Source organism: Mixophyes fleayi, chromosome 6 (genome assembly GCF_038048845.1).
Source record: "Mixophyes fleayi isolate aMixFle1 chromosome 6, aMixFle1.hap1, whole genome shotgun sequence".
Taxonomy (NCBI): Eukaryota; Metazoa; Chordata; class Amphibia; order Anura; family Limnodynastidae; genus Mixophyes; species Mixophyes fleayi.
In genome coordinates this window covers 3,300,359-3,326,965 of record NC_134407.1, presented here as the reverse complement: position 1 = coordinate 3,326,965, position 26,607 = coordinate 3,300,359, and the positions used below count along the sequence as shown (strand labels likewise).

The 26,607-nt window shown below is 44.1% G+C and overlaps 1 protein-coding gene across 3 annotated transcripts in view; it reads left to right on the top strand.

Annotated features, from left to right (window-relative positions):
• ATRNL1 (attractin like 1) overlaps positions 1 to 26,607 on the top strand; it is a 489,225-nt gene that overhangs the window by 279,299 nt on the left and 183,319 nt on the right. For all 3 annotated transcript variants that reach the window (XM_075215604.1, XM_075215603.1, XM_075215602.1), the window contains 2 exons: positions 14,454 to 14,515; positions 25,575 to 25,653. In XM_075215604.1, coding sequence (XP_075071705.1) covers positions 14,454 to 14,515; positions 25,575 to 25,653 — 141 coding nt within the window. The remainder of the gene's footprint in view (positions 1 to 14,453; positions 14,516 to 25,574; positions 25,654 to 26,607) is intronic.

Sequence of the window (26,607 nt, the reverse complement as noted above, 5' to 3'; positions counted from 1 at the left end):
TTATTTTATTATTATATTCTTGATGATTTAAGGAGTTTTCCACCCAAAAAAGTTATGTTACCTATAGGCAGTATACGGTAATGTAACTAAATAAAATAACCCCCAGTGCTTGATAGGCTGGTACAATCACCACACTAAGATGCAAGGGGTCATTATACAAAGCAATAGAAAAAGACATATGTAGCTATATATAATAAACAAGTTAACCCGTGCATGATACTCATGCATTCTAGTCAAATCAAGCTACTTAAGGTGTTAAAAAGGTTCTTGTCATCTTCATCGCCACACACACACACACGCCGCTAGGCTTTTATATATTAGATACCTTAAAGAACATTGGTATGAAATATATTGAAAAAAATCATCATGCAATATATGTAGAAGTAGAAGGCAAAAATGTGTTGAGTAAAGTAAATAAATAAAATATAATAAAATAAAATAAGTTATGCTAACCATAAGCATCATAAAATTGATAAAAGAATAAAAAAATTTAAAAAAATAATAAAAAATTAATGAAATAAATCTAGACATACATGACAAAAATACTAAGTATTTTGTAATCTGTACCTGGTGCTATCTTTATTGATAATCTAGTCACTGCAAAAGTAGACTGCTACTCCTAGGATGCCCCTATGTGGGACTATAGAATCTCTAAACTAATCCCATACAGAAATGGCAGAAACTAGCTGAAAATATATATATTAAACTAAATGATATTTAATTCAAGGACTTCGATGAGCCCTACCAGAAAGAGAGTATTGAGTTCATACATCCAGAAGACCTCCTGTTTGCATAACCTCTTGTACCTCTCCCCCCCCTCGGTGTGGGTTTGATGTTTTCCACACCAGTAAGGGACAAACAGTCTGGGTTGCAGTTGTGTTTGAGTGCATAGTGTTTAGAAACACTATCAGCCATAAAACCATTTAGAATGTTAGGTCTATGCTCATTGAACCTAACTTTCAATGGTCTAGTGGTACGACCTGTATATAATAGGTTACAGCTGCATCTTAACAGACAAATAACAAAGGTAGAATTGCAGTTAATAAAGCCCTTCATTTTCAGTTCTTTGTCACCAAAGTGTGACTTGTTATTTATATTACATGTAATGCAACGTTGACCTCCACATTTATAACAGCCGTTAGGGGTAGGGGAAAGTCACGTAGAACATATTCCAACCCTTTCTTGTTTACCTGCACTATCAGCCCTCCAAACCTCTGCCTTACAATTTAAAAAAACTCGGGGCTAGTAAATTTTTCAAATTGTTACCCTTTTTGAAAATCACCGTAGATTTTTCGGGCAATAAAGTCTTTAACAGCTAATCTTGTTTCAAAATTAAATAATTGAAGGCAATAATCTCCATAATGCTCATTGAAGTTTTATTATACTTCAAAACAAAAGCTCAATCTGACTTACTAGTAACATCTTTAACTTCTTCTGTCTTATTTGTCAGATTGTAGGTCAAATCTCTCTCATTTCCCTTCCGATTCAAGGTTACTGTGTTGGACCCCAATAGAGTCCTCCTATTCATTAGTTTAACTTCTTTGAGTGCCTGTTCTACCAATTTTAACGGATATACTCGATCAAGAAAATTCTTTCTCAGTATACGGTAATACGACAGCACTTTTCCCCTGTTGCGTCCTGCATGCGTTCACATGTCAGTGACACGTGTTCTCTATGTTCCTTGTCATGTTGAAGCAAGGTAAAGTGAGGTTCGATTTAAATTACAACTTTATGCCCCGCCCCTTGATACACAGCAATTTATGGAGGGGCGGGGAAACAAATTTGCAGACCTCAGAATGGGCGGAGCTTATCCTGCATGGGTGGGTCTTTAGCCAGAATGTGGACATGTTTGGACCCAAAGTGGATGAGTTTTGGGCGGAGTTCTGGCAGATCGGGAGCAGGGATTATTTTGTCCAGATTTTTCCCTTATAAATTTTGGGAAGGATGATAATGGATGGTGACACTTGGGAAGCCACTCCAGGTACTGGCAGTAGACTCACTAGACACCCCCTTATCATAGATATGTCATACACTAGAATAAATTATAGCTAGAATCTGATTGGTTGCTATGGGAACCTCCTCTTTTCCTTTTTAGAAGCTTTGATACCTTTACCCCTAGGTCTTATTTCCTGCCATAATACTTCATCATTATCATCATCATTTATTTATATATATATTTATATATATTTATTTATAATACTTTTATATCTAGTTGGTCTCCCCCCTCTACCAATCCCTTCACTGGCTCCCCTTCCCCTTCAGAATCCTCTTCAAGCTCCTCACTCTTACTTACAAGGCCCTCGCCAACTCCACTGCGCCCTACATCTCCACCCTCCTCTCTATTCATGCTCCTTCCCGCCCTCTCCGATCTGCCAATGACTGTTGCCTCTCTTCTCCCCTGATCACCTCCTCCCATGCGCGTATCCAAGACTTCGCCCGCGCTGCCCCCCTCCACTGGAACAAGCTCCCTCCCTCCATCAGAACTTCCCCTAATCTGTCCAGTTTCAAACGGGCTTTAAAAACCCACCTTTTTCGTAAAGCCTTCCAGTCTCCCACTTAATTACCTACCTTTTCTTCTGCCTCTTCCCCTTCATTCCCCTTCCCCTATCCTCCATTCCTCCCTCTCTCCCCCGTGTCTCTCTGTCTGTCTACCTCACCCCTTAGATTGTACGCTCCTTTGAGCAGGGTCACCTCTCCTCCTGTCTCACCACTGTTAACTCTGCTCTCCAGCAACCTTGCCGTCCTCCTCGAGGACCCTCTTTCCCCTGTCCCCTCCCGCTCCCTCCTCTCCCCCCCTGGGGGTCTCCCTATAATCCGTGCCCTCCCTCTTGGGCTCCGTCGCATGCAGACCTTCCCCTCTCCCCTCCCCCGCCCTTGCTGTGCTTTGAGCTCACGGAGTTACTGTGCTTATTGTTTACTGTACTGTGCTGTCTCTCCTTGTATTGTAATTTCGTTTGTCCCTGTACGGCGCTACGGACACCTAGTGGCGCAGTATAAATAAAAATTAATAATAATAATAATAGTTGCCACAAAGTGTCGCCTCATATTGGACCAGTTGGCTTTTTTGGTTTGTCGGTCCTCTTTTTGGAAGATTGTCTCTACAAAGCCTGGTGATGTGAAAGTCGGGAAGTTCTACCAGTGATACAATATTCATATAAATAGCTTGGGTAGTTGTGGAGTGTTTACCTTCTGATATCCGCGTTTCAGAAACAGCAGGGAGAAAAGTAAAAGGCTTTTAGATTTGTCGGACCTGTAATATGTCTAAAAAGAATGGATCCAGGAAATTATAGTGCTGCCGAAGCGAGTTAGAAATAAAAGCTATTAGCAGCTTCCTGGGAGAAATAAGCCGTTTATTGGTGTCGTCTGTCACTTGCCACAAACGTGACGGGAAGATGGAGACTTGTACAGTGACATTACGGAGATTGTTGGTTATGCAGAAGTTTATAGGGATAAAAAGTGTAACATTATAATCATCAGACTCTGGGATATTTTTTGTTTCTAAATTAAAGCTCTTGGGGGCTGATTCATCGATTGGCCTTTTTCTTTCTAGTTTTGCGTTATACATAAAAGGGTTAACACTATTGTCGCTGGCAGTAAGTTTCATGGTGAAGTCAATTTAATAAGTATCTCCCGGGTACATTTCAGGATGACGGTAACAGATCATTAAAAAAAAAAACAATTTAGAAACTTTTCCCCCCACAATAATGGAACTGATGGGCTAGCGATTTTTATTTGTTAAATTGCGACTTTTAAGTGATTTTGTTCACATATATAAGAACATCAGCCTTTTCACCACAATCAGCCTCTGTCGATAAATGTGTCACATAGGTATCAATTCACCGAATGGGATGGCGGTGAAACGCGTCTTAAGATCCACTGGACCCGATGACACTTTCTTGAGTAACTTTACATTGATGGGACTGCAGAGAATCTTTAGAGGGTCCCTCCAGCAAATCGCCTTGTGGAAATGGAAGATTTATCTTGCCAAATGGATTGAGCTGCTAAGCTGTGGCATTACCAGGGTGCTGCATCCACCCCTGTTGACCCGTTGACAGCAGCCATGGTCACTGGAGGAAGAGGTTCATGAACTAGGAGAGGGGAGTCGTGGGCTTCACAATGGTTGAAGCCAGTGATACGGGCAACTAAGAAAGCATTAGTCCCGATGATGGATCAGAGTCTATAAGTTTTGGAGATTGGCCATCTGCTCATGTTTTATTAGCTCCTGATGGCGTAAGAACAAGGGGCATCCCCACCACCAGGGGTGCCCCATATATAAAGAAGGAGGCACCAGAAACGGGTGGGTGACTGGCAGCTGCCACAAGGTTAAATTCAGCAACTGAGGGGAAGAGTCCCTATGTCAGAGTAAACCCTTTAAATGTGAGCCTTACCACACAGCTGGGGGGGGGGGGGTGCAAGGGAGTGCCCAAGTCTAAGACTATATTGCTCAGAATGAGGGGTATGTTTTACAAGGCACAGTTGTGAGGAGCCGCCTGGAAAAGTTCCACATTTAAAGTTCTTCAAGTGGAGGGAAGAAACCCTCTGCAATGAGCGTGTTGTGTAGCGCAGCGTGGCTGCAGTAGGAGAGTCGCTGGATATTGGGATGTCTGTAAGCGGAGTCTCACTGTGGGACAGCAGCCAGGGGCTGGGTGGCCAAGAAAATCCCTGGGTATGTGGGATGATTGTCAGTGTAGCAGTAGGAGAGCCCCCTGGAAAAGTAACACCCATGTGGGTGCTGCGTAGAGACTAAATGGAGAGAAGGAGCTTAGGGGATGTCTGGTTGCTGTGTATAAAGTACATGGGTGGAACTACTGGTCCCAGTAATACTACCAGTCTGTCACCTGCCTATATAACATCTTTGTAACAGCTACTGTGCAGGTGGAGAAGGAGAATGTATGTAACATGTGGATATTACATGCTAAAGCAATGTGCTGGAGGCGTTTGGAGAAGCTGTGAGTGTAACCGGTAAGATATCCGCTGGAGGGGTTTGGAGAAGCCGTGACTGTAACCGGTAAGATATCCGCTGGAGGGGTTTGGAGAAGCCGTGACTGTAACCGGTAAGATATCCGCTGGAGGGGTTTGGAGAAGCCATGACTGTAACCGGTAAGATATCTGCTGGAGGGGTTTGGAGAAGCCGTGACTGTAACTGGTAAGATATCCGCTGGAGGCGTTTGGAGAAGCTGTGAGTGTAACCGGTAAGATATCCGCTGGAGGCGTTTGGAGAAGCCGTGACTGTAACCGGTAAGATATCCGCTGGAGGGGTTTGGAGAAGCCGTGACTGTAACCGGTAAGATATCCGCTGGAGGGGTTTGGAGAAGCCATGACTGTAACCGGTAAGATATCCGCTGGAGGGGTTTGGAGAAGCTGTGACTGTAACCGGTAAGATATCCGCTGGAGGCGTTTGGAGAAGCTGTGAGTGTAACCGGTAAGATATCCGCTGGAGGGGTTTGGAGAAGCCATGACTGTAACCGGTAAGATATCCGCTGGAGGGGTTTGGAGAAGCCGTGACTGTAACCGGTAAGATATCCGCTGGAGGGGTTTGGAGAAGCCATGACTGTAACCGGTAAGATATCCGCTGGAGGGGTTTGGAGAAGCTGTGACTGTAACCGGTAAGATATCCGCTGGAGGGGTTTGGAGAAGCTGTGACTGTAACCGGTAAGATATCCGCTGGAGGCGTTTGGAGAAGCTGTGAGTGTAACCGGTAAGATATCCGCTGGAGGCGTTTGGAGAAGCTGTGACTGTAACCGGTAAGATATCCGCTGGAGGCGTTTGGAGAAGCCATGACTGTAACCGGTAAGATATCCGCTGGAGGGGTTTGGAGAAGCTGTGACTGTAACCGGTAAGATATCCGCTGGAGGGGTTTGGAGAAGCTGTGACTGTAACCGGTAAGATATCCGCTGGAGGGGTTTGGAGAAGCTGTGACTGTAACCGGTAAGATATCCGCTGGAGGGGTTTGGAGAAGCTGTGACTGTAACCGGTAAGATATCCGCTGGAGGCGTTTTGCACGATGTTGCTTCTGTTAAACTTACTGAGCAGGAGGAGATATGTAAATAAAACTTTTCTTTATATCATGAGATGATCTGGTGTCCTAAGTTTCTTTTGCGCACAACCATCACCAGCGCCCATCCCACACAACCTATGCTAAGCACCCGTGTATTCAGAGACCCTCTGGTCATGAATGCCAGACCATACCCAGAGCTGATGAAGGGAGATACAGCGAGGGGGCACAGCACTACACCCTGGTACCCCAAGTAGTTGTACGCGCAGCACCAGATGGGATTCTTAGCCGACAACCTTTTTTCTTTTAATAAGGGTCAAACAGAAATAAAAGTGAATTTATGTTAATGAGTTATTGATCCACATTGCCCTCTAGAAATAACCTGCGTACATACAAGATGTAACACAGCATCACATTTCCCGTCACGTCCTCTGTATACGTATCCGAAAGTCAGGATCTGATGAACCTCGTCTTGCGGTAAATAATGATCAAGGAAATGTAACACCTACATGTGGGATGCAGCTTGTCCTCTAATTAGCATCAGACATCCAATCTCCCTGACATGTATACGGTGTGTTTAGATGTATACTGCTGTCATTGCTGTTTATTTATCTGTCGGATTTCCCAGGCCATGAAACCTCAGCCATGTGCTTCTTGTAATGAGCCGAAATATCTGTCATCTCTGCTCTTCCCTGCTCTAATTCTGTCATTGTCCCAACTTTATTGTCACTTCCCTTGTATCTGATGCCACTCGTATGGTCATCAAGTCAAGAACTATACCGCCTGCAAGAGCCAATCACAGCCCGGCGCTTCGCGCAGAGGTCCACGCACATGGAGATACATGCTTCGCTCCCCGAGAGCTCAGTGCAGAGATAATGCGGCACTTTACTTTCCAATCCCCCGGTCTTATTTCCTGCAGATACTGGAATGAGCTCTATAAATTGACAGTCCTATTTTCTAATAGTGGAATGAGTTAGAAATGATGGAATGAAAGACGTGGAGTTTACAGGGTAAAATTACCATCATTATTTTGTAGAAAAGTAAGATTACACCAGGTTAACAATGGTAAATGTATTTGTGGTGGGTGCATTATCTGCCATCTGTGTCTAGTGCCAACATTACAGACAGAGATATGTTATTACCACGTCCTCACCTCCGCTAATCACCTGTTGATGTTTCTCCATCGTTACAATCATTTGCAGCAAAGAAGATTGGTCTTCTAGCAGTCTGAATAATTTGATCTAAGTACACCTACTGCATGTGTTTTACATTGTAAGGAGAAATTACCTCCTAGGACCATGTTGATGTTTTGTTTGCATTTTGTCTGGTTGTCTGTTAATGTTTCATATGTGTTTAGATCAGAGACCCCACCATAGCTGGCTAATTGCTCTTCTCCAACTCAGTTGGCCAACAATGTATCTCGTGTCTCTCAGCCAGACAATTGTACAATCAACATCAACATTGTCACATTGGATTTTGCGTGTTTGCGTGGGTTTCCTCCGGGTGCTCCGGTTTCCTCACACACTCCAAAAACATACTGGTAGGTTAATTGGCTGCTATCAAATTAACCCTAGTCTGTGTGTCTGTGTCTTTGTGTGTTAGGGAATTTAGACTGTAAGTTCCAATGGGGCAGGGATTGATGTGAGTTCTCTGTACAGCGCTGCGGAATTAGTGGTGCTATATAAATAACATGATGATGATGATGATGAAATCTTCTGCTCATAGGAAGTGATTGTGACGAATTGTGATCTAGCTCCATATTTGTGGATCTGTCCTGCTTTGTGTACACCTGGGGCTGATCTTTAGTAATTCCCAGCCCTATCCATTATCCTCTATCCTGCAGCATCCTTACCCGTGTTACTATATAACACTGTGTGTATTAATGGACCAGAAATGCCTGATTTTATATACAGAGTTCCCAGACTAAGCTGTAGAACTGCTGTCTGTCAGGGAATTATAGAAATTACTCTATCGTTCAATGCACATGTTTATATAATTTACTTTCTAAAGGAACATTATTCAGAAAAGTGAATTGTTCGAACTTCTAAGTACACAAACTTCTGTAAACCCTGAAACAGTTCCCCCTTACAGATACTGAGAATTACACCACATATACAGAGCAAGGGAAGTGAGACTGGGCAGTTATACAATAAGAACAGATTACTAAACTGTAACACTGATAGCAAGGGAAGTTGTACTGTGTGGTCCCACATAGATACCGAATATTAAGTGCAGTATTGGGAAGTTGTCCATATATACAACAAAAGAACAGATTCTGAGAACCGCATCTATTATGCAGAACAAGAGACGTGGTACTGTGCAGAATACATTCAGAATAAGAACAAATACTGAGAATTCCATTCAGCAAATAGAGACAGAGAAGTTGCACTATGCATTTAAGGTAGGGACTATTGCCAGCTTAGAATCTGGCGTTTTCCCTTCATATTGTGTTCTGCTTTCTGTTCACCTTGTTCAGTGGCAAAAGAAACTGAAGAGGTTTTAAGGATCAGAACTCAGTACCCTGTATTCTCGCACAGTACCGTAACACAATGACCCCCCCTCACACATTCTAGTCCTCTCTTCAGTACAGGTAAAAGAGTTTTCAGCACTACGTTAGCGGACAGCAGCCTGAGAGTTGAATAGATGACAGATTGGATATCTGACTTCTGTGCATTAAGCCCTAGATTGTCATTATGTGAGCAGCCTAGTGCTGTATTATTGTCTAATGGAAGATCCATTGACTCCAGACTCACAGAGCAGCTTTAGTAATAGTTTGGGGTCAGCTCTGAATCCGGCAGACTGTGACTTTGTGTGACAGGAGCTTTCTCAGCACCTTTGGAACTGGTGACAAGTGTTTGATTGACGGTCTCCCGGCACGTCAGGACATCACCGCGACGGCCCTAACCATGGGGGGCGGAGGCTTTTACGTCTTTTATGGTCTTGTAAAGTTACTAAGTCCCTGAGATATTTCTCCAGCAATCTGTCCTGTGAGCTGGGATGATTTCTGTCATCCTTCTGTTCCACCTCCCGCTTATTATACGCTGTCCAAGGTGGAGCCGCTGCACCCTACATGGTTGTTGTCTGTTTTACTTTTATTTTTCTCTCTGTTCTTTTCATGTGTGGTTGGAGGACCTCAGGAGATGGTCACAAAACGGGAGTAAATTACTCATATAAAAAGCACGGAAAAATATGGTGTTTCCGCCTATACATAGAGCCGCACACACTGCGAGAAGCTTCCACCTCTGCGTATGTGACCTGTTTACACCCCTGTAGTAGGTGCAAAAGATCCTAACAGGCGTATATGTGCGTTTCTGCCGGTCTGTACAACCCGCCTTTCCTTAATCCCGTTCTCCAGGGACAGACAGGATTAAGTGCCAGGATCACGTCTACATAGGAGCATATGCGTGCACCCACTTTCTGAGCATGCACATGGGATTTAACGTAGGGCACGCTACGCAAACCGCCATACGTCCCGCTCTGGACCAGTGTCCCTACTCCTCCGTTAGCAGCTGTTAATCAGGCATCATATTTTGTTTCATAGTGGCACTGCCACGATACGGTTCCAAATAACCAGCCATTAGTAGAGACACATAATTAGAATTATCTTTGGAGTGGTTATAACAGGCCTGTGGCTCTTCAGCTATTGTAAAACTACAACTCTCAGCATGCTCCGCCAGCCCTTGGGATTGGAAGTTCCACAGCAGCTGGTGCGCCTACTTTGGCAGCATAGGGGGTGTACGCTACTGACAAGGGCACAGGAGTGGGCGTACGACAATCACCCCTCTACTGCCGAGCTCCTCCTTTATGTCAGTACTCGGCAGATGACACAGGTAGTGCGGATACACCCCACACCTGGCAGCTCATGTGTGATGGGACCTCTGTGCGTGACCCGTGATTGGGCTGGTGGAATGTGTCACACTGGAGTTACTACATTAGTAGCCACAATACCTTCTGGGTTCTGACTCATTATTTGTTGAAGGATTTTAGGCAGAATTGAGACAATTAGATAAATGTTATAAATATCACGTCTGTATTAAACAGTAATTAATTGATGTAACAATAAAACCTCCATGTTCAGTGATTGGTCGGAGGCGTTCTGAGGATGCCGTTAAAGGAGCATAGTGTGTGGCTCACAGAAGTGTGTGTCCACCAGGAAGGGGGCTTATTATCACATCTGGGGATTCAAAATTAAACGATTTACTAAAAGAATCATTTACAGAAAGTACAATCTCCCCAAAAGAAATGCTCAATTTCTTGTCCCAAAATATAACATACACCCAACGCTACGTGAGTCTCATCGTCTCCGATTCATTCTTTGTCATACTTATATTAATCTTTGAGTCGCATTTCCTCCATTCTTTTGATAATCATGTTCGTGACTGTGATACAATGTTACTGTATCATTAAATCCTGATTCCCGCTTCCAGACATTAACATTTCATAACGTGTCCTTTATACCACCAGCGCAAACAAATAAATAAAACAAATGGGTTTCACAAGTTTGTGAAATGACTCTGCGCTTGAAATGTCATGATGTGCGGAGACCGAGCCCTGGGGTATCTGGTGACCCGCGGGGGCTGCTAGGAAAGGTCCGTCCGCCGGAGAACAGATTGTTTCCAGAGCTCGCTAAATCGTACGCATCCGTAGAGTCGGAATATTCCACTTATTGTGTAACTAGTACATAATATATTTGTAGCAACCCTTCGGTAACAACAACAAAAAGACCTTTAGTGGCAACAGAAATTGCTACTTAAAATGGACTTTGACTAAATGCATTTTTGTATCTGCCTGGTTTCCTTCCATGATTTCAGCCATGTTATTGTATCATTGGGTAGAGTTTAGTCTCCTTGTTCTGGGACAGTCAGGTGAGCACAGCGCACCTCTGCCCCGGAGAGTCCTCAACATTATCAATGGCCGAAGAAGAAAATTCAAGTTCTGTTGTGTCCACAGACACTTTCAGATACAAAGTATCGTCCTTTACACAACTATAAACGCCATATACCCGAATCAGCAGAGACTAGGGCAGCACAGAGAGGGGCTTTATCTTCCTTTATTTACTTTTTTGTTTTCATTTTGTACTTTATTTCTATTCCCCAGTAAGAACGGATGTAGAAGGGATTGGATAGAAGCACTGATGCTAATTTAGGGAGTATACACATAATTTCTGAGCATTAATGCAGAACCTAATGTACAAAGTTATCATATGATAAATATAGGGGGCATATAGGCTCCTGGGGTGGGGGGTAAGATCATTTATGCAGATCTATACACCATACCTAAAATAGGGACATCTTGGGACAGAGTAAGTAGGGGCAGTGAGATGTCTGTCAGTCCAATAGAAGGGACATTGCAAGTCCCATTCTTTCCACTGAGCTGGATGCAAATGATTGGCCTCTGGAGGGAATCTCCACCTCCCTATTGGCTGCTCCCATCAACCAATGGAAAATCAGCTAACTGGGTTCAGATCTCACCCTGTATATAGTACTGAAAATAAAGCAGAACCTTTAGAGACCATTCCTTGTGTCCCCTGAGGCTGATGTAGGGACTCACCCCCTAAATAGGACCTGTCCCCCCTGGAGTAGGGTTATTTAATTACTTGAATATTAAGATAATACTAATGCAGAATTACAGCTTTGTTCCACCCTGTGTTGGTAACAAGTACTACCAGTGGGCTAATCACTCACTGGGCATTGCTCGGACTCGCCACCAGTGGTCTATGGCGCAGACCCCCAGCAGAACAAGTGTAGGTGGGCATAGAAGGAAAGGCTCCTTGGTGCTGTCTCAGCCAATCAGAGTCCACACCTCTCTCCTATCACCAGTGCTTCAATCCTTCTCCCGCCCTGCAGAGGGCGCTGTCTGTGGCTCCACAGAGAATCTAATTAATAAAATATTATGCAGGCCGTGTTTTTTATCACGTCAAGTTTTATCTTAAAAAGATAATGCAGTATGACCTTAAAGGAACCTTTCCTGCGAGCTGTCCTTTACAACAAGGCGTATTACAGCCATTGATTTCCGTTTGTATTTTTTTCTGACAATAATTGTTTTAGGAGTGTGGGGCACAGCCGAAAGTGTCTGACATTCTGGGTGAAAATAATTGCAATATGCGCTGTGGACGGGCTCTTTTGACAAACAACCTCTCTACGTTATTGATCCAGGAAGGCCCCATTGAAATAAATAGCTCAAAACTTTAATATAGATTTTTCAATTTGTTTTTAAATATGTGAATCTTTGATACACATGCGATAAGTGGGCAACAATTCCGAACACACCAATTAACTTGAAAAAATAAAGTCTAAGAATTGCTGTTTGCTCCATTTTAACCACTTATTTTTGCCATTACGAGAATGTGAACACAATAACGTTACCTGTAATCTCACTTCCCGTACTTACCTAACATCCTGGAATTCAAAATAGAGGGGGGAGATGTCTACACCCGATCTGTCAGGGCCACTTTGCCAATCTGTTCTCCTAGTATCTCTTAATTTAGTGCACTCAATCACCACCTACACACAGTGCGGCAGGACCAATATCACTAGGAACTAGTGGAATTAAAGAGGCATAAGGCACTTCTTTTGAGGCTGAGGCACCTTGTCATATTGGCTCAGCTCACATGTGTCCATTCTGTACAAGTGACAAGTACCCTTTATAATGTATGTTGCCGGCTTCTATATATAGAAGCCGTTAATATATATATTAAATTATATTATTATATAAACTATATTATTATTATATCCAGTATAATACATATATGTATTATACTGCAGCTTGTGTTTTTATTGATGTCTCTTACATGATTGTATTGCACTTTGTCTCTTCGTTATTTCTAAGACTTTGTTTTTTATATGCTTTAAAGTTTATCACTCAAGAGTAACAAAATATTGGTTGTACAAATTGTTACGTGTTAATGTCTCATGTTTTCTCTTGTACGTTGGTCTGGTCTGTCTGTCAGTATGTATGTACGCAATAAACTAATTGCCCTGCGGGTTTACTTCCTGCCAATCCTCATGGTTGATTCAGAAAAAGGTGATAAACGTAATTAAAGCAATTTCCAATTCATCTCAAATGAGGGAAAATGACTTTCTGATTCCAAAATGAATTGAAATCTAATGACACGGATTACTCTGATGTAAACGGATTGCAGATACACATAGCCGGCGTCTGAGACACAGCGTAAGGAACTCAGACAAGAGATGTAAACGAGTGGGTCCTGGTATATAATTGTGTATCTTATTCAGCTTTTTATATTGAATGTCCTAAGATTCAGCTGGAAAATACAGACATACATTGGTGATATGGAGGCTTCAAAGTACATTATACAGAAAGCTTTACCTAATAGAGTCATTAATAACATTTAGAAGCATCTATGTAGTAGTTTTAATAAGCTAATGATTTCTCTCTCTTCATAATAGACGTCATTTACAAACAGCTCATACACGGGAAGATTGGCGGCTCTACCTGAGGCCAGCTGCCAAATCTATACCCATTGTGCCACACAGCTGGTAGGGATTTGTGGTCACTTGGGCCTATACCAACCCGGAATAACCGGGGGCTGTTAGGTTAATTAGAGAGCAGAAAGAACAATCGTTATAAACGGTTCTAATCTTCCAGCTCTGTTCACTAATGCGGTGGATAATGATTCCATTGGTTTTTGGTTAGATCATTGTTGGGCGTTGCAGCTGTTTTTGGGACCATTTGACCAATATCGTCCGTATATAAAGTTTTGTGACCTTTTAATATAAGAGTCTGCCAAGGAATATGTTCCTGCATTATACATAGTCCCTCCTGTGGTTAAGTTAATAATCTAATAAAATAACAGAATGCTTGTTTTTCCTAATGAGCAAATTACCGCAGGAAACAATTCCTTCGTTCTGTGTAATGTCATTGTCATCCTGTGAGATTCTCCACTGATCACATTGCATTGAATGATGGTCGTTTCCTGGTTTGTGGCCCCTCAGTCTGAGTACAAGACTACATGACAGTTCCGTGTGCAGCGCACATTTGCACAACATCCATCTTAATGACATTTGTATTCCATGTATCATGTCCCCACGTACAGTCGTCCTGAACTGTATGTCATTCCACAGCCGCTATGACGCAATGATAGAGAACTTTGTTAAGGAGCTTTGTTCTGTTATGCACGGAGAGAAATACATTATGAAACTAAGTGATATCCTTATGCTGTGAGATACACTGAAGGTTACGTTTCTCAGGCAGCCATCTAGTGTGTGACCCAGCTTGTCAGGTGGATCATGTCCAGGGGTCCTGCTGTCTTCCAGAGCATATGTTATACTCCGTGCGGGTAAGTCGAGCAAACAACCCCGCAGAGAAACCAGAAGACTCAGAAAGGTCGTCAGAACACTCTGTAACTTTTCACTTAGTGGTCAGAAAATGATTTGTAAAGCAGAAGCGTAATGTTCATGTGAGATTGTGTTCTGACCAGTTCCTTCGTGTCTTGCAGATCGCCTTCTCCCAACACAACACAATCATGGACCTGGTGCAGTTCTTCGTCACCTTCTTCAGGTAAGAGCCGGCATCACCTCTGCTAGACAAGTTGTGAATAAATTATTCTGTCAGTGGTAACAGTGGTACCCAAAATAAGGGGCATAGATATAAACCACCCTGTGCACACAATGACTTGCTGTAAAAAAAAAAGTTGTTGTTTAATTTACAGTAGACAGATAAAAGCTAATTACTGATTGGTTGCCGTGGTTCTGTGCAAATTGTGCACCTAAATCTGTATGGTTACCTGTGTTGATTCTGGGGGCTAGTGTATAAAGATGGCCACAATCTGGAGGCTGTTTTACAATGCAGAGCTTAATCTGGTGACTAGTGTATAGAACATTCATCATCATCATTTATTTATAGAGCGCCACTGATTCCGTAGCGCTGTACAGAGAACTCACTCACATCAGTCCCTGCCCCATTGGAGCTTACAGTCTAAATTCCCTAACATACACACACACACACACACACACACACACACATAAACAGACTAGGTTAAATCTTGATAGCAGCCAATTAACCTACTAGTATGTTTGTGGAGTGTGGGAGGAAACCGGACCACCCGGAGGAAACCCACACAAACACGGGGAGAACATACAAACTCCACACAGATAAGGCCATGGTCGGGAATTGAACTCATGACCCCAGTGCTGTGAGGCAGAAGTGCTAACCACTGTGGTTAATGTGGACAGATAACTGCAGTATGGCGGATCATCTGCTCATCACTTCCCTCAGCTGCTGCAGAACGCCGTCACTTCCACCGGGTGGCGGAGCTACTATCAGCCTGCAATATTATTGGCTGGTAGAGCTCCGATTCCTTCCTACACTGAACCTCGATTCACTGTTGGAGTTTGATGCAGGACAGGAAATGGAAAAGGTAGAAGCAGCTGTTCCATCTGCCGGACCTTGGTCCTGTTCCCCTCCAGTGTTATCTCACCAGTGCGCTAATTGTAGTCACTACCACCGGAACTGCGGCTGTGCTGCCCCTGTACGTTACATGTGTCTGTCTGTAGGATGGCAGCTCCATTTTTTCTTTTTATTGTCCCTGTCCTCTGTAACACCTTCTTTGGTTACTTCAAGATCTGTATTATTCTTTAAACTATCGCCCTGTCTGTAAGTTCTGCTGACAAACAAATGCCTGGTCTGTACCCCACTAATCCGCTATCTTCTAACTGGCCTGGATCCTCTTGTATTTGGATTCTGTACACTGTATTTCACTGGAACCACGGAATCCCCAATGAGCTTATAATTAAAAAAGTCTAAAGGTCATTATACAATTGTATCCAGAGTCCGTCTGTTGCCTTTAATAGTTTTCTACACCAATCTCCATCCACATCTCTTCCAAGTCATCAGCTACGCTGGCCTAAAGCAAGATTCTCAACCTTTCCTTTGTATAAAGGATGCCCTTACAAGGGTAATTGTTTACCCCCCATGTGTATGAGTTTATCCCTAATGTGTATCCATGTTTTCAGAGGAACTCTTTGTCTTTATACTTTTATTATAAAAAAAAACATTCTTCAATTTAGTTTTGAATATGTTTTATTCATTAATTATACATTCAACTTTTATTTGGACTTTAATTAAGTTTGTTGGAGGTGCCCCTGGTGTATTCATGCTTCATGCAACAGGTTGAGAAATAATTAAAGGACACTTTCCTGTTTCTTGTTGTACCTCTCCATCCGCTTGTTCAATGTTCCTTTGCTGGTTCTACCCCCTCTCCTTCCTCCGTCAGTTGGGGTGCCCCAAGAATAAGTACTGGGTTCCCTTTTGTATCCTCTGTAGACTGCTCATCTTGTGAATGTCATCAGTAGATTTACTTTCAGATTCTCTCTCTACACCTCGTCCCGTAAACACATTGACCTGTGAGGAATCTTTTTCTCCATTTCCACAATCCTTTAGCAGAAATCAACCGGGATCCACTAAGATGTAAAGTTACAGAGCACAGTAGCCGCTTCTGCTGCTATATTGCAGAGCAGGTACTTATCTGTGAAAATGAATTTTCATACTTTATTAGCCCTCTGACATTTTAATACATAGTTTTTAACCTCTTGTGATTAATGCGGATGAGCAAAGGGCGACCTTATCAGCTGCGTGCACGGGGCGGAATTAAACATCAATATGGAGAATAATCTCGAGCGCTGCAGATTAACCTCCACGCTATATAAATGGAACCAAATTTTTTCCAGACCACAAATGACCTCAATTTTGCTATGTCCCGCCGAAGCCGCTCTTTGTGTGGAGTGCACAGCAACATTATATATAATGGATAGATCAAATAATAGCACTTTGCAGACATTATTAGACTTTCCAGCCATTTGCATTGAGGATACAATGAACACCTTGGGCTAAATTCAATTACTGCAGCTCAGTGGTCGTCTTGTATAATAATGCTGATTAGTGTAAACATTCTTATTTCCAACACGCTACGGTTTGCCTGTTAGACTGGATTATGTGCTTTTCTTTTGCCCATTCCTTATTGTAACTTGGCGGGACAGGCGATGTTCTTTCTGCGCAGCTAAGCGAACATGACGGGAATTGTCTTTTGACAAAGTTGCACGACTTGCAGGCTGTCGGCCCTCCAGGATATCAGCCATGAAGGGCGAGTGCGAGGTTGGAGGAGGGCTATGAATTATGAAACATAATATTTCAAGGGTGAGATACTTTGTGTCCCTCTGGCTACATTCAGTCTTATCGGATCACGTCATGTATCTCTCCCACTTGTGATACAAACGGCTATGCTTTGTCTCGCTGTGTCGCACCATCCGCTGGGTAGCGCTTGCTGTCACATTGTGGTGACAATTTCAGGTAATATTCCGTGGTGTCTGCTGAAAGGTATTTGTTACACTTACCATGAGGACAAGCAATGTAAGAATTACGTTGGATCTGTTTATCGTGTATTTGTCCGTTCCCCGGCCAGCGCTAGTGTGGAGAGTCTGGACCTCCATTGTGTCTGACACCTATTGTCCTCTCTGATACTTATGTGTCCTTAGCATTTCCGGAACAGCAGATTTTATTAGTTTTTGTTTTAGTACTGCTGGATAAAGGATATTGCCCCAGATTAGACTGTCTGTGCAGACTGGTTACATTGGGAATTGAGGAATGAGTCGCTAAATGTTCTTACAAAGCCGCTGCTCTCTCTTCCGCCACCACTTACATAACTAATAATCAAACATGAAACAAAATTACGCAGCCATGTAATATATAATATTATCAGCCCTGTGAGACCACAGCGGGCGCTGAGATAGAGCTCGGTCACCAGATCTGCCTAAACTGGGTGGGCACAGGGATTCCTAATAAAGGGATTTAACTATAGTGCAACAGTGTAATTGTGTGTAACAATGTAACTATAGTACAACAGTATAATTGTGTCTAACGATGTAACTATAGTACAATTGTGTGTGTAATTTGGAGATTTAGTGTTGAAATAACATCACTTACAGGCTTGGAGCTGGGGAGGAATCCTCCATTAGTACATATAATAGGGATACAACTGGGTGCACTTCTTATCTGATTGTATCAATCAGTCCATAATATACCAACCACATCACCCATCAGCAGTGACCTCTGCCAGGTAGGATATTGGTAATTCTGGTACTAGAATCACATGCTGGATAGACGCAGCCATTAATCTGCTGCAGAGCGGAACCTGCGCCAGTTTGGGTTGTGTATCTTTTGTGAAATCATCTGCAGAGAGAAGGGGCGGTGTAATGTTGGCGGAGTACAGTAAAGGTGTGTTTACACCAATGCGTCTCACACAGACCTACAGAAACGCTCATATACGCTGTTTGGAGGCGGATAATTTACACCTGCTATAGGGCGGGTGCAAGTTCTCGCTGATGATGATGTCTTGGCGCTACTGATGGAGAAGGATCTGGAGATGTGTAAGACTCTGCATATGAGTGGAGATACGTGCTCATATTATAGAGTAACTTACACCCCACGCTGCGTCAGTCCCGCTGTGTCCGGGACCTATAGCGCCTGTGTATAACTTATAGGAGAAACATTCGCTCTGCATGTAAATTGCAGTTGTCTTTGTTCAGCTGGAAATTTGCAATAATCTCTGTAATATCTGAGGGTTTCTTCTCTCCCTGAGGGAAGGAGATTTGTAAGATGAGTTTATCGCAGGACAATTTGAGATACATTGAGCACATAACTGACTGGATAACTTGTCCTGCGCAGCTATTAGAGGCGTCATTAAGTCCCCACAATGTGAAGAATATAATCAAAGTCTTTTTTTTGCTATCGCTCGGTTATGATTCAGCAGTTTAAGATTTGTACTAATCAAGTAGAAAAATAGTGTTCTGAGCCATGGAATGGAGAGATAACGAACGACCGAGTCTAATTATTCCATGCCGCGGTCACTGAGAGGCGCAGGCTCCTTCCTGCGGCCATTTTGTTTTATGGTTGTTTGAGCTGTAAGCTGATCACCAAGAGAGTGTGAAATGTCGGACTACTTAGTGTATCTCAGTTATTGTCACACGTTGGAACTAAATACATAGAAATCACTCACTGAGCATTGAGGAAACCTTCCTGTCACCCCTCCTCACCCTCCATTTCCTTGTTTATATAATGTTTCCACTCAAGCACCAAATTTCAGTTACTGTTGTTCTATAAGCTTAAGGCCATGGGACATAAGGTGAGTGCAGGGGGCGGGAATATAAGGTGGGTACAGGGAGTGTAAGGTGAGTGCAGGGGGACATAAGGTGAGTGCAGGGGACATAAGGTGAGTGCAGGGGGCATAAGGTGAGTGCAGGGTGTGTCGGATCCGAGGTGAGTGCAGGGGTTGTTGGGTACAAGTTCTGGTGATAGGTGAAGGTCAGTGGTCTCACACTAATACTGTGCAGGGGATGAGGGGTGTAAGGTGAGTGCAGGGGACATAAGGTGAGTGCAGGGGGCATAAGGTGAGTGCAGGGTGTGTGGGATGCGAGGTGAGTGCAGGGGTTGTTGGGTACAGGTTCTGGTGATAGGTGAAGGTCAGTGGTCTCACACTAATACTGTGCAGGGGATGAGGGGTGTAAGGTGAGTGCAGGGGACATAAGGTGAGTGCAGGGGACATAAGGTGAGTGCAGGGTGTGTGGGATGCGAGGTGAGTGCAGGGGTTGTTGGGTACAGGTTCTGGTGATAGGTGAAGGTCAGTGGTCTCACACTAATACTGTGCAGGGGATGAGGAGTGTAAGGTGAGTGCAGGGGGACATAAGGTGAGTGCAGGGGACATAAGGTGAGTGCAGGGGGACATAAGGTGAGTGCAGGGTGTGTGGGATCCGAGGTGAGTGCAGGGGTTGTTGGGTACAAGTTCTGGTGATAGGTGAAGGTCAGTGGTCTCACACTAATACTGTGCAGGGGGCGGGAATATAAGGTGGGTACAGGGAGTGTAAGGTGAGTGCAGGGGGACATAAGGTGAGTGCAGGGTGTGTGGGATGCGAGGTGAGTGCAGGGGTTGTTGGGTACAAGTTCTGGTGATAGGTGAAGGTCAGTGGTCTCACACTAATACTGTGCAGGGGATGAGGGGTGTAAGGTGAGTGCAGAGAGTGTAAGGTGAGTGCAGGGGACATGAGGTGAGTGCAGGGTGTGTGGGATGCGAGGTGAGTGCAGGGGTTGTTGGGTACAAGTTCTGGTGATAGGTGAAGGTCAGTGGTCTCACACTAATACTGTGCAGGGGATGAGGGGTGTAAGGTGAGTGCAGGGGACATAAGGTGAGTGCAGGGGGACATAAGGTGAGTGCAGGGTGTGTGGGATCCGAGGTGAGTGCAGGGGTTGTTGGGTACAAGTTCTGGTGATAGGTGAAGGTCAGTGGTCTCACACTAATACTGTGCAGGGGATGAGGAGTGTAAGGTGAGTGCAGGGGACATAAGGTGAGTGCAGGAGGACATGAGGTGAGTGCAGGGTGTGTGGGATGCGAGGTGAGTGCAGGGGTTGTTGGGTACAGGTTCTGGTGATAGGTGAAGGTCAGTGGTCTCACACTAATACTGTGCAGGGGATGAGGAGTGTAAGGTGAGTGCAGGGAGTGTAAGGTGAGTGCAGGGGACATAAGGTGAGTGCAGGGGGACATAAGGTGAGTGCAGGGTGTGTGGGATCCGAGGTGAGTGCAGGGGTTGTTGGGTACAGGTTCTGGTGATAGGTGAAGGTCAGTGGTCTCACACTAATACTGTGCAGGGGATGAGGAGTGTAAGGTGAGTGCAGGGAGTGTAAGGTGAGTGCAGGGGACATAAGGTGAGTGCAGGAGGACATGAGGTGAGTGCAGGGTGTGTGGGATGCGAGGTGAGTGCAGGGGTTGTTGGGTACAGGTTCTGGTGATAGGTGAAGGTCAGTGGTCTCACACTAATACTGTGCAGGGGATGAGGAGTGTAAGGTGAGTGCAGGGAGTGTAAGGTGAGTGCAGGGGACATAAGGTGAGTGCAGGGGGACATAAGGTGAGTGCAGGGTGTGTGGGATCCGAGGTGAGTGCAGGGGTTGTTGGGTACAAGTTCTGGTGATAGGTGAAGGTCAGTGGTCTCACACTAATACTGTGCAGGGAATGAGGGGTCACTCACTGAAACCAGAGGCGGTGGATTAATCACAGGATAGTGATATAGTTATCAGGATGAGCGATGCTCTGAGCAGGTGATTACCAGGATCTGGAGATCTTAGAGATTGTGAAGTGGAGAATAATGATCTGTTGCTTTGTGTCTGTGAGGGTGAAACCCCCTCACTATGTTCTTCCTTCAACCTAATTTACACCCATATAATTTAGATGGGGTCGAACCTTATGGACTTAGTACCTATAGGATAGTGATACAATGTGTCGGTTTACCTGTGAAATCGGAGCACTGGAATATCTGGAGTCGGAGGGCGAGGTTCTGTGTGTCCTGGTGGCGGCATCCGCAGGGGGGGAGCCAGCTGCTGATGGGCACAGCGGGCGCTCTTAGCTAAATGTGGCCCGGGCACATGAACACTTCTCGAATTACACGGACATGTGATTCAGGGGCTGAAGGGGCATAATTATATGGGAATTCCCTGGTCAGCGAGGGCCACAAAACCTCATTCTTCCCCTAAATTGCCTAAATAGTTAGGGGTGTTTGGGAGGCGCTTTCATTCGCAGCTCGTCCTTTACAATAAATGAGACGTATTGGCTCTTGTCACCATGTGCAGCCCAAGCGACCTTCGCGTGGGCGCCGAGCCTGTATACAAGGGGGCAAATAGGAGCATCTGCACAAACAAAGTGCCTGTTATGTCCACATGGTACAGGATCATTATAACACAGATAATTAGGGCCTGATTCATTAACGAGTGTAAGGCAAAAAAAAGAGTACATATCCTCCGGGACAAACCATGTTACGATACAAGGGGTGCAAATTAGTTTATTATTTTGCACATAAGTTAAATACTGGCTGTTTTTTTATGTAACGCACAAATACTTGATAGATTTATTTTTACACTGGAATTTAAAGTTGATCTAGGGCACGGCCTACGCCAACTATAAATCTGTCCCTACATTTTAAATTTACCTCCCCCTCCAGTGTTACATAGTTTTGCCAAGGTGCAAAGTTACTCATTTTTTCTGCTTTACTTTCCTTATTGACTGAGGCCCTTAATGTCTTCATTCTAGATAACTCCGAACAAGTCATAAAGAAGAGCCTCAGATGACAATAAGTTTCTGTAAAGTTTTCTTTGAAACATAAAACTTTAACCCGACTGTTATGGTCAGCGAGTATTAGATTTCTTCTGTCCAGCCATAATGCAAGAAGATTATTTGAAAGTATTGTTGAGGTTATTGCCTTGTCTCCTAGCGATATAAGAAGCCGCTTGTCTGACGACTACGTTGTGTATTAAACCTGCCGGCCCCTGATTACACTGGTGCAAACTTAATTTAGTTTCCTCTGCAGTCCTTCGTCCTTTGAAGCGAATAACGCTCTGTTCTCTAGGGAGGTAGATGTTTGACTGTGGTCATTAAGTGGAAATCAGGGTATTGCATTAAACGGAATAAGCCAGTTGCCTAAAGAAGTCTCTTATTCCCCAGCTCGGCAAACATCAATCTTGGTGAAACAAGTGTTGTGTGGGCGCTTACAGAAGCCTGAACGTATTATATGTTCCTAAACCTGACTTGCCTGTGACTTGTAAAATTAAAATCTTGTAGAGAATGAGATCTTGCAAGCTGTCTATGACAATGTCGGCAAACAAATGTATGGCAATCTTTCCATCTCACAAACACTTCGTGAAACCGTAGGACAATGAAAATGTAACAATGTAAACTGCAACAATTATAAAAGTATAGTGGAAAAGGCACCTCATAAATGTGTAACTGTCTCATACACACAGTGAAGGCAGATAATGTGTGGGCTTAATTGATGAATATTCATGATCATGTAGTCTCTGAACTGGCCAAGTCTCTTGTGCCTTAGTAATGTCACTGTTCCTATTGACTAGATAGGCTGCACTCTCAGTGATGTCACTGGCTCCTAGTAAATGGATAGGCTGCACTCTCAGTGATGTCACTGGCTCCTATTGAATGGATAGGCTGCACTCTCAGTGATGTCACTGTTTCCTAGTGAATGGATAGGCTGCATTTTCAGTGATGTCACTGGTTCCTAGTGACTGGATAGGCTGCATTCTCAGTGATGTCACTGGCTCCTAGTGACTGGATAGGCTGCATTCTCAGTGATGTCACTGGCTCCTAGTGAATGGATAGGCTGCATTTTCAGTGATGTCACTGGTTCCTAGTGACTGGATAGGCTGCATTCTCAGTGATGTCACTGGCTCCTAGTGAATGGATAGGCTGCATTTTCAGTGATGTCACTGGTTCCTAGTGACTGGATAGGCTGCATTCTCAGTGATGTCACTGGCTCCTAGTGAATGGATAGGCTGCATTCTCAGTGATGTCACTGGCTCCTAGTGACTGGATAGGCTGCATTCTCAGTGATGTCACTGGCTCCTAGTGACTGGATAGGCTTCACTCAGTGATGTCACTGGTTCCTAGTGACTGGATAGGCTGCATTCTCAGTGATGTCACTGGTTCCTAGTGACTGGATAGGCTGCACTCTCAGTGATGTCACTGGTTCCTAGTGACTGGATAGGCTGCATTCTCAGTGATGTCACTGGCTCCTAGTGACTGGATAGGCTGCATTTTCAGTGATGTCACTGGTTCCTAGTGACTGGATAGGCTGCATTTTCAGTGATGTCACTGGTTCCTAGTGACTGGATAGGCTGCATTCTCAGCGATGTCACTGGTTCCTGGTGAAAGGATAGGCTGCACTCTCAGTGATGTCACTGGCTCCTAGTGACTGTATAGGCTGCATTCTCAGTGATGTCACTGGTTCCTAGTGACTGGATAGGCTGCACTCTCAGTGATGTCACTGGTTCCTAGTGACTGGATAGGCTGCACTCTCAGTGATGTCACTGGCTCCTAGTGAATGGATAGGCTGCACTCCCAGTGATGTCACTGGCTCCTAGTGAATGGATAGGCTGCATTCTCAGTGATGTCACTTGTTCCTAGTGACTGGATAGGCTGCATTCTCAGTGATGTCACTGGTTCCTAGTGACTGGATAGGCTGCACTCTCAGTGATGTCACTGACTCCTAGTGAATGGTTAGGCTGCACTCTCAGTGATGTCACTGACTCCTAGTGAATGGATAGGCTGCATTCTCAGTGATGTCACTGGTTCCTAGTGAATGGATAGGCTGCACTCTAAGCAATGTCACTGGTTCCTAGTAAATGAATAGGCTGTATTTTAGAGATGTCACTGGTTCCTAGTGAATAGATAGGCTGCATTCTCAGTGATGTCACTGGTTCGTAGTGACTGGATAGGCTGCATTCTCAGTGATGTCACTGGTTCCTAGTAATTGAATAGGCTGCATTTTAGTGATGTCACTGGTTCCTAGTGAATAGATAGGCTGCATTCTCAGTGATGTCACTGGTTCGTAGTGACTGGATAGGCTGCATTCTCAGTGATGTCACTGGTTCCTAGTGAATGAATAAGCTGCATTTTAGTGATGTCACTGGTTCCTAGTGAATGAATAGGTTACATTTTAGTGATGTCACTGGTTCCTAGTGAATGAATAGGCTGCATTTTAGTGATGTCACTGGTTCCTAGTGAATGAATAGGCTGCATTCTCAGTGATGTCACTGGCTCCTAGTGAATGGATAGGCTGCATTTTAGTGATGTCACTGGTTCCTAGTGAATGAATAGGCTGCATTTTAGTGATGTCACTGGTTCCTAGTGAATGAATAGGCTGCATTTTAGGGATGTCACTGGTTCCTAGTGAATGAATAGGCTGCATTTTAGGGATGTCACTGGTTCCTAGTGAATGGATAAGCTGCACTCTCAGTGATGTCACTGGTTTGTAGTGACTGGATAGGCTGCACTCTCAGTGATGTCACTGGTTCCTAGTGAATGGATAGGCTGCTCTCTCAGTGATGTCACTGGTTCCTAGTGAATGGATAGGCTGCATTCTCAGTGACTGGCAAGTGTAGTATACTTAGATCTAAGCCCTACTGGCAACTTTTATTATAAAAACTTGTTCCCATCCCTATTGACCAGTGTTCAATACAGAACTTGTTCTCTGGTTGCCAATGTAGTATATAGAGACCATTCCCTGCTGACCAGTATTACATATAATGCCCATTTCTTGGTGACCAGTCTTAAATACAGAGCCCTATTCTTGACAGTTAGCTGCTGGCGCCAGTGAAGGACTAAATGCTTTTGCCCCACATAGAATGGTCGTATTCTGTCTCTGGTTGTGCTGTAATACGCTGCAGAGTATCATCCGACAACATCGAAGAGGCCGTGAGAGCGTTTCTGCCGCATCACATGAACGTGGTAACTGGTGCACCCTACAGGCAGGGAGGCGATGCTGTTTCAGGCAGTTGACCCTCTTTCCGCGGCTCAGAGCTGCCCTGATTTCTGGAATTCCCTGGGCAGTTTCTTGGCTAATGAATTGGGAAATGTGTATGTAATATAAGAGGAGCGTCGTGTACATCTGTGTCCTGTGCAGAACTTGGGTCTACGTAGTCTGTATGTAATATTCACATAAAATGTTGTGTTTATCTGTCAGTTTCTTGTCGGCACCTAACATTTACCAGTTTTCCCTTCTTCTCCCCCCAGCTGTTTTCTGTCTCTCTTACTGGTGGCCGCCGTGGTCTGGAAGATTAAACAGACGTGTTGGGCGTCGCGGCGGAGAGAGGTGGGGCTGAATTTTTTGCTCTTACTGAATGACATATTTGCTTACTTTCCTTAATTATGGGTGATGCATGTTCCCCTAATGATAAAATCAGGTCGCTGAGATATCACCAATGGGAATAACACTTGTGGTGTATGATGAGCCCGGTCACACACGTGCTACATACGTGTTACATAATATTAAAGGCACTTACATCGGTTATTGCTGTAATCTGTAACATAAAAAGGTTTCCCAACTTCCAGCATTATTTAGGAAATCGACCTTCTTGTCACACTGGTCCTTGGGTGGGGTCCGTCCCTGGTATAAGAGACCATTGCTAGGAGGGGGGAAGCTCTTTTTATTCTATAAAGTGACTTTTATAGACAAAGCCTTATTGTCGCAGATTGTTTTATAAATGGTTTGTTATTTGTGTCCCTGTGTGATCATATCCAGGTCTAATGGTTGGTTTGTAGCTGAAGTATCACATCCTCTGTGTGAGACACAGCGAGTCCTCCCCCGGGTGTATCACCTACCCCGGGGCTGTTTGTTTCAGCCTGGTATAATATCCTGTGTAATTATGGCAGATCTTCTATGAAATGGAAAGCAGACGTTTGATCTCTGAGCTGGTACATATGCCAGATGCGCTGACAGGTGGAGGAGCGCTGAGGGGTATTCGTCAACATTCAGACAATCTGCCCCGTGCTCTGCACAATAGCCTCATGGGGAACGTAGAGTTCAGTACCACATGGAGCAGAGACTAACTAGTGTTATCTGCTACATTGTTACTTCAAGTGTCCTTTCAAACGTGAAATGTTAGTTGTTGTTGTTGTAGCTTTCTTATGTTCTCATATCTATCTGTCTGTCTGTATCTATCTATCTATCTATCTATCTATCTATCTATCTATCTATCTCTCATATCTATCTATCTATCTATCTCATATCTATCTATCTATCTATCTATCTATCTATTTATCTATA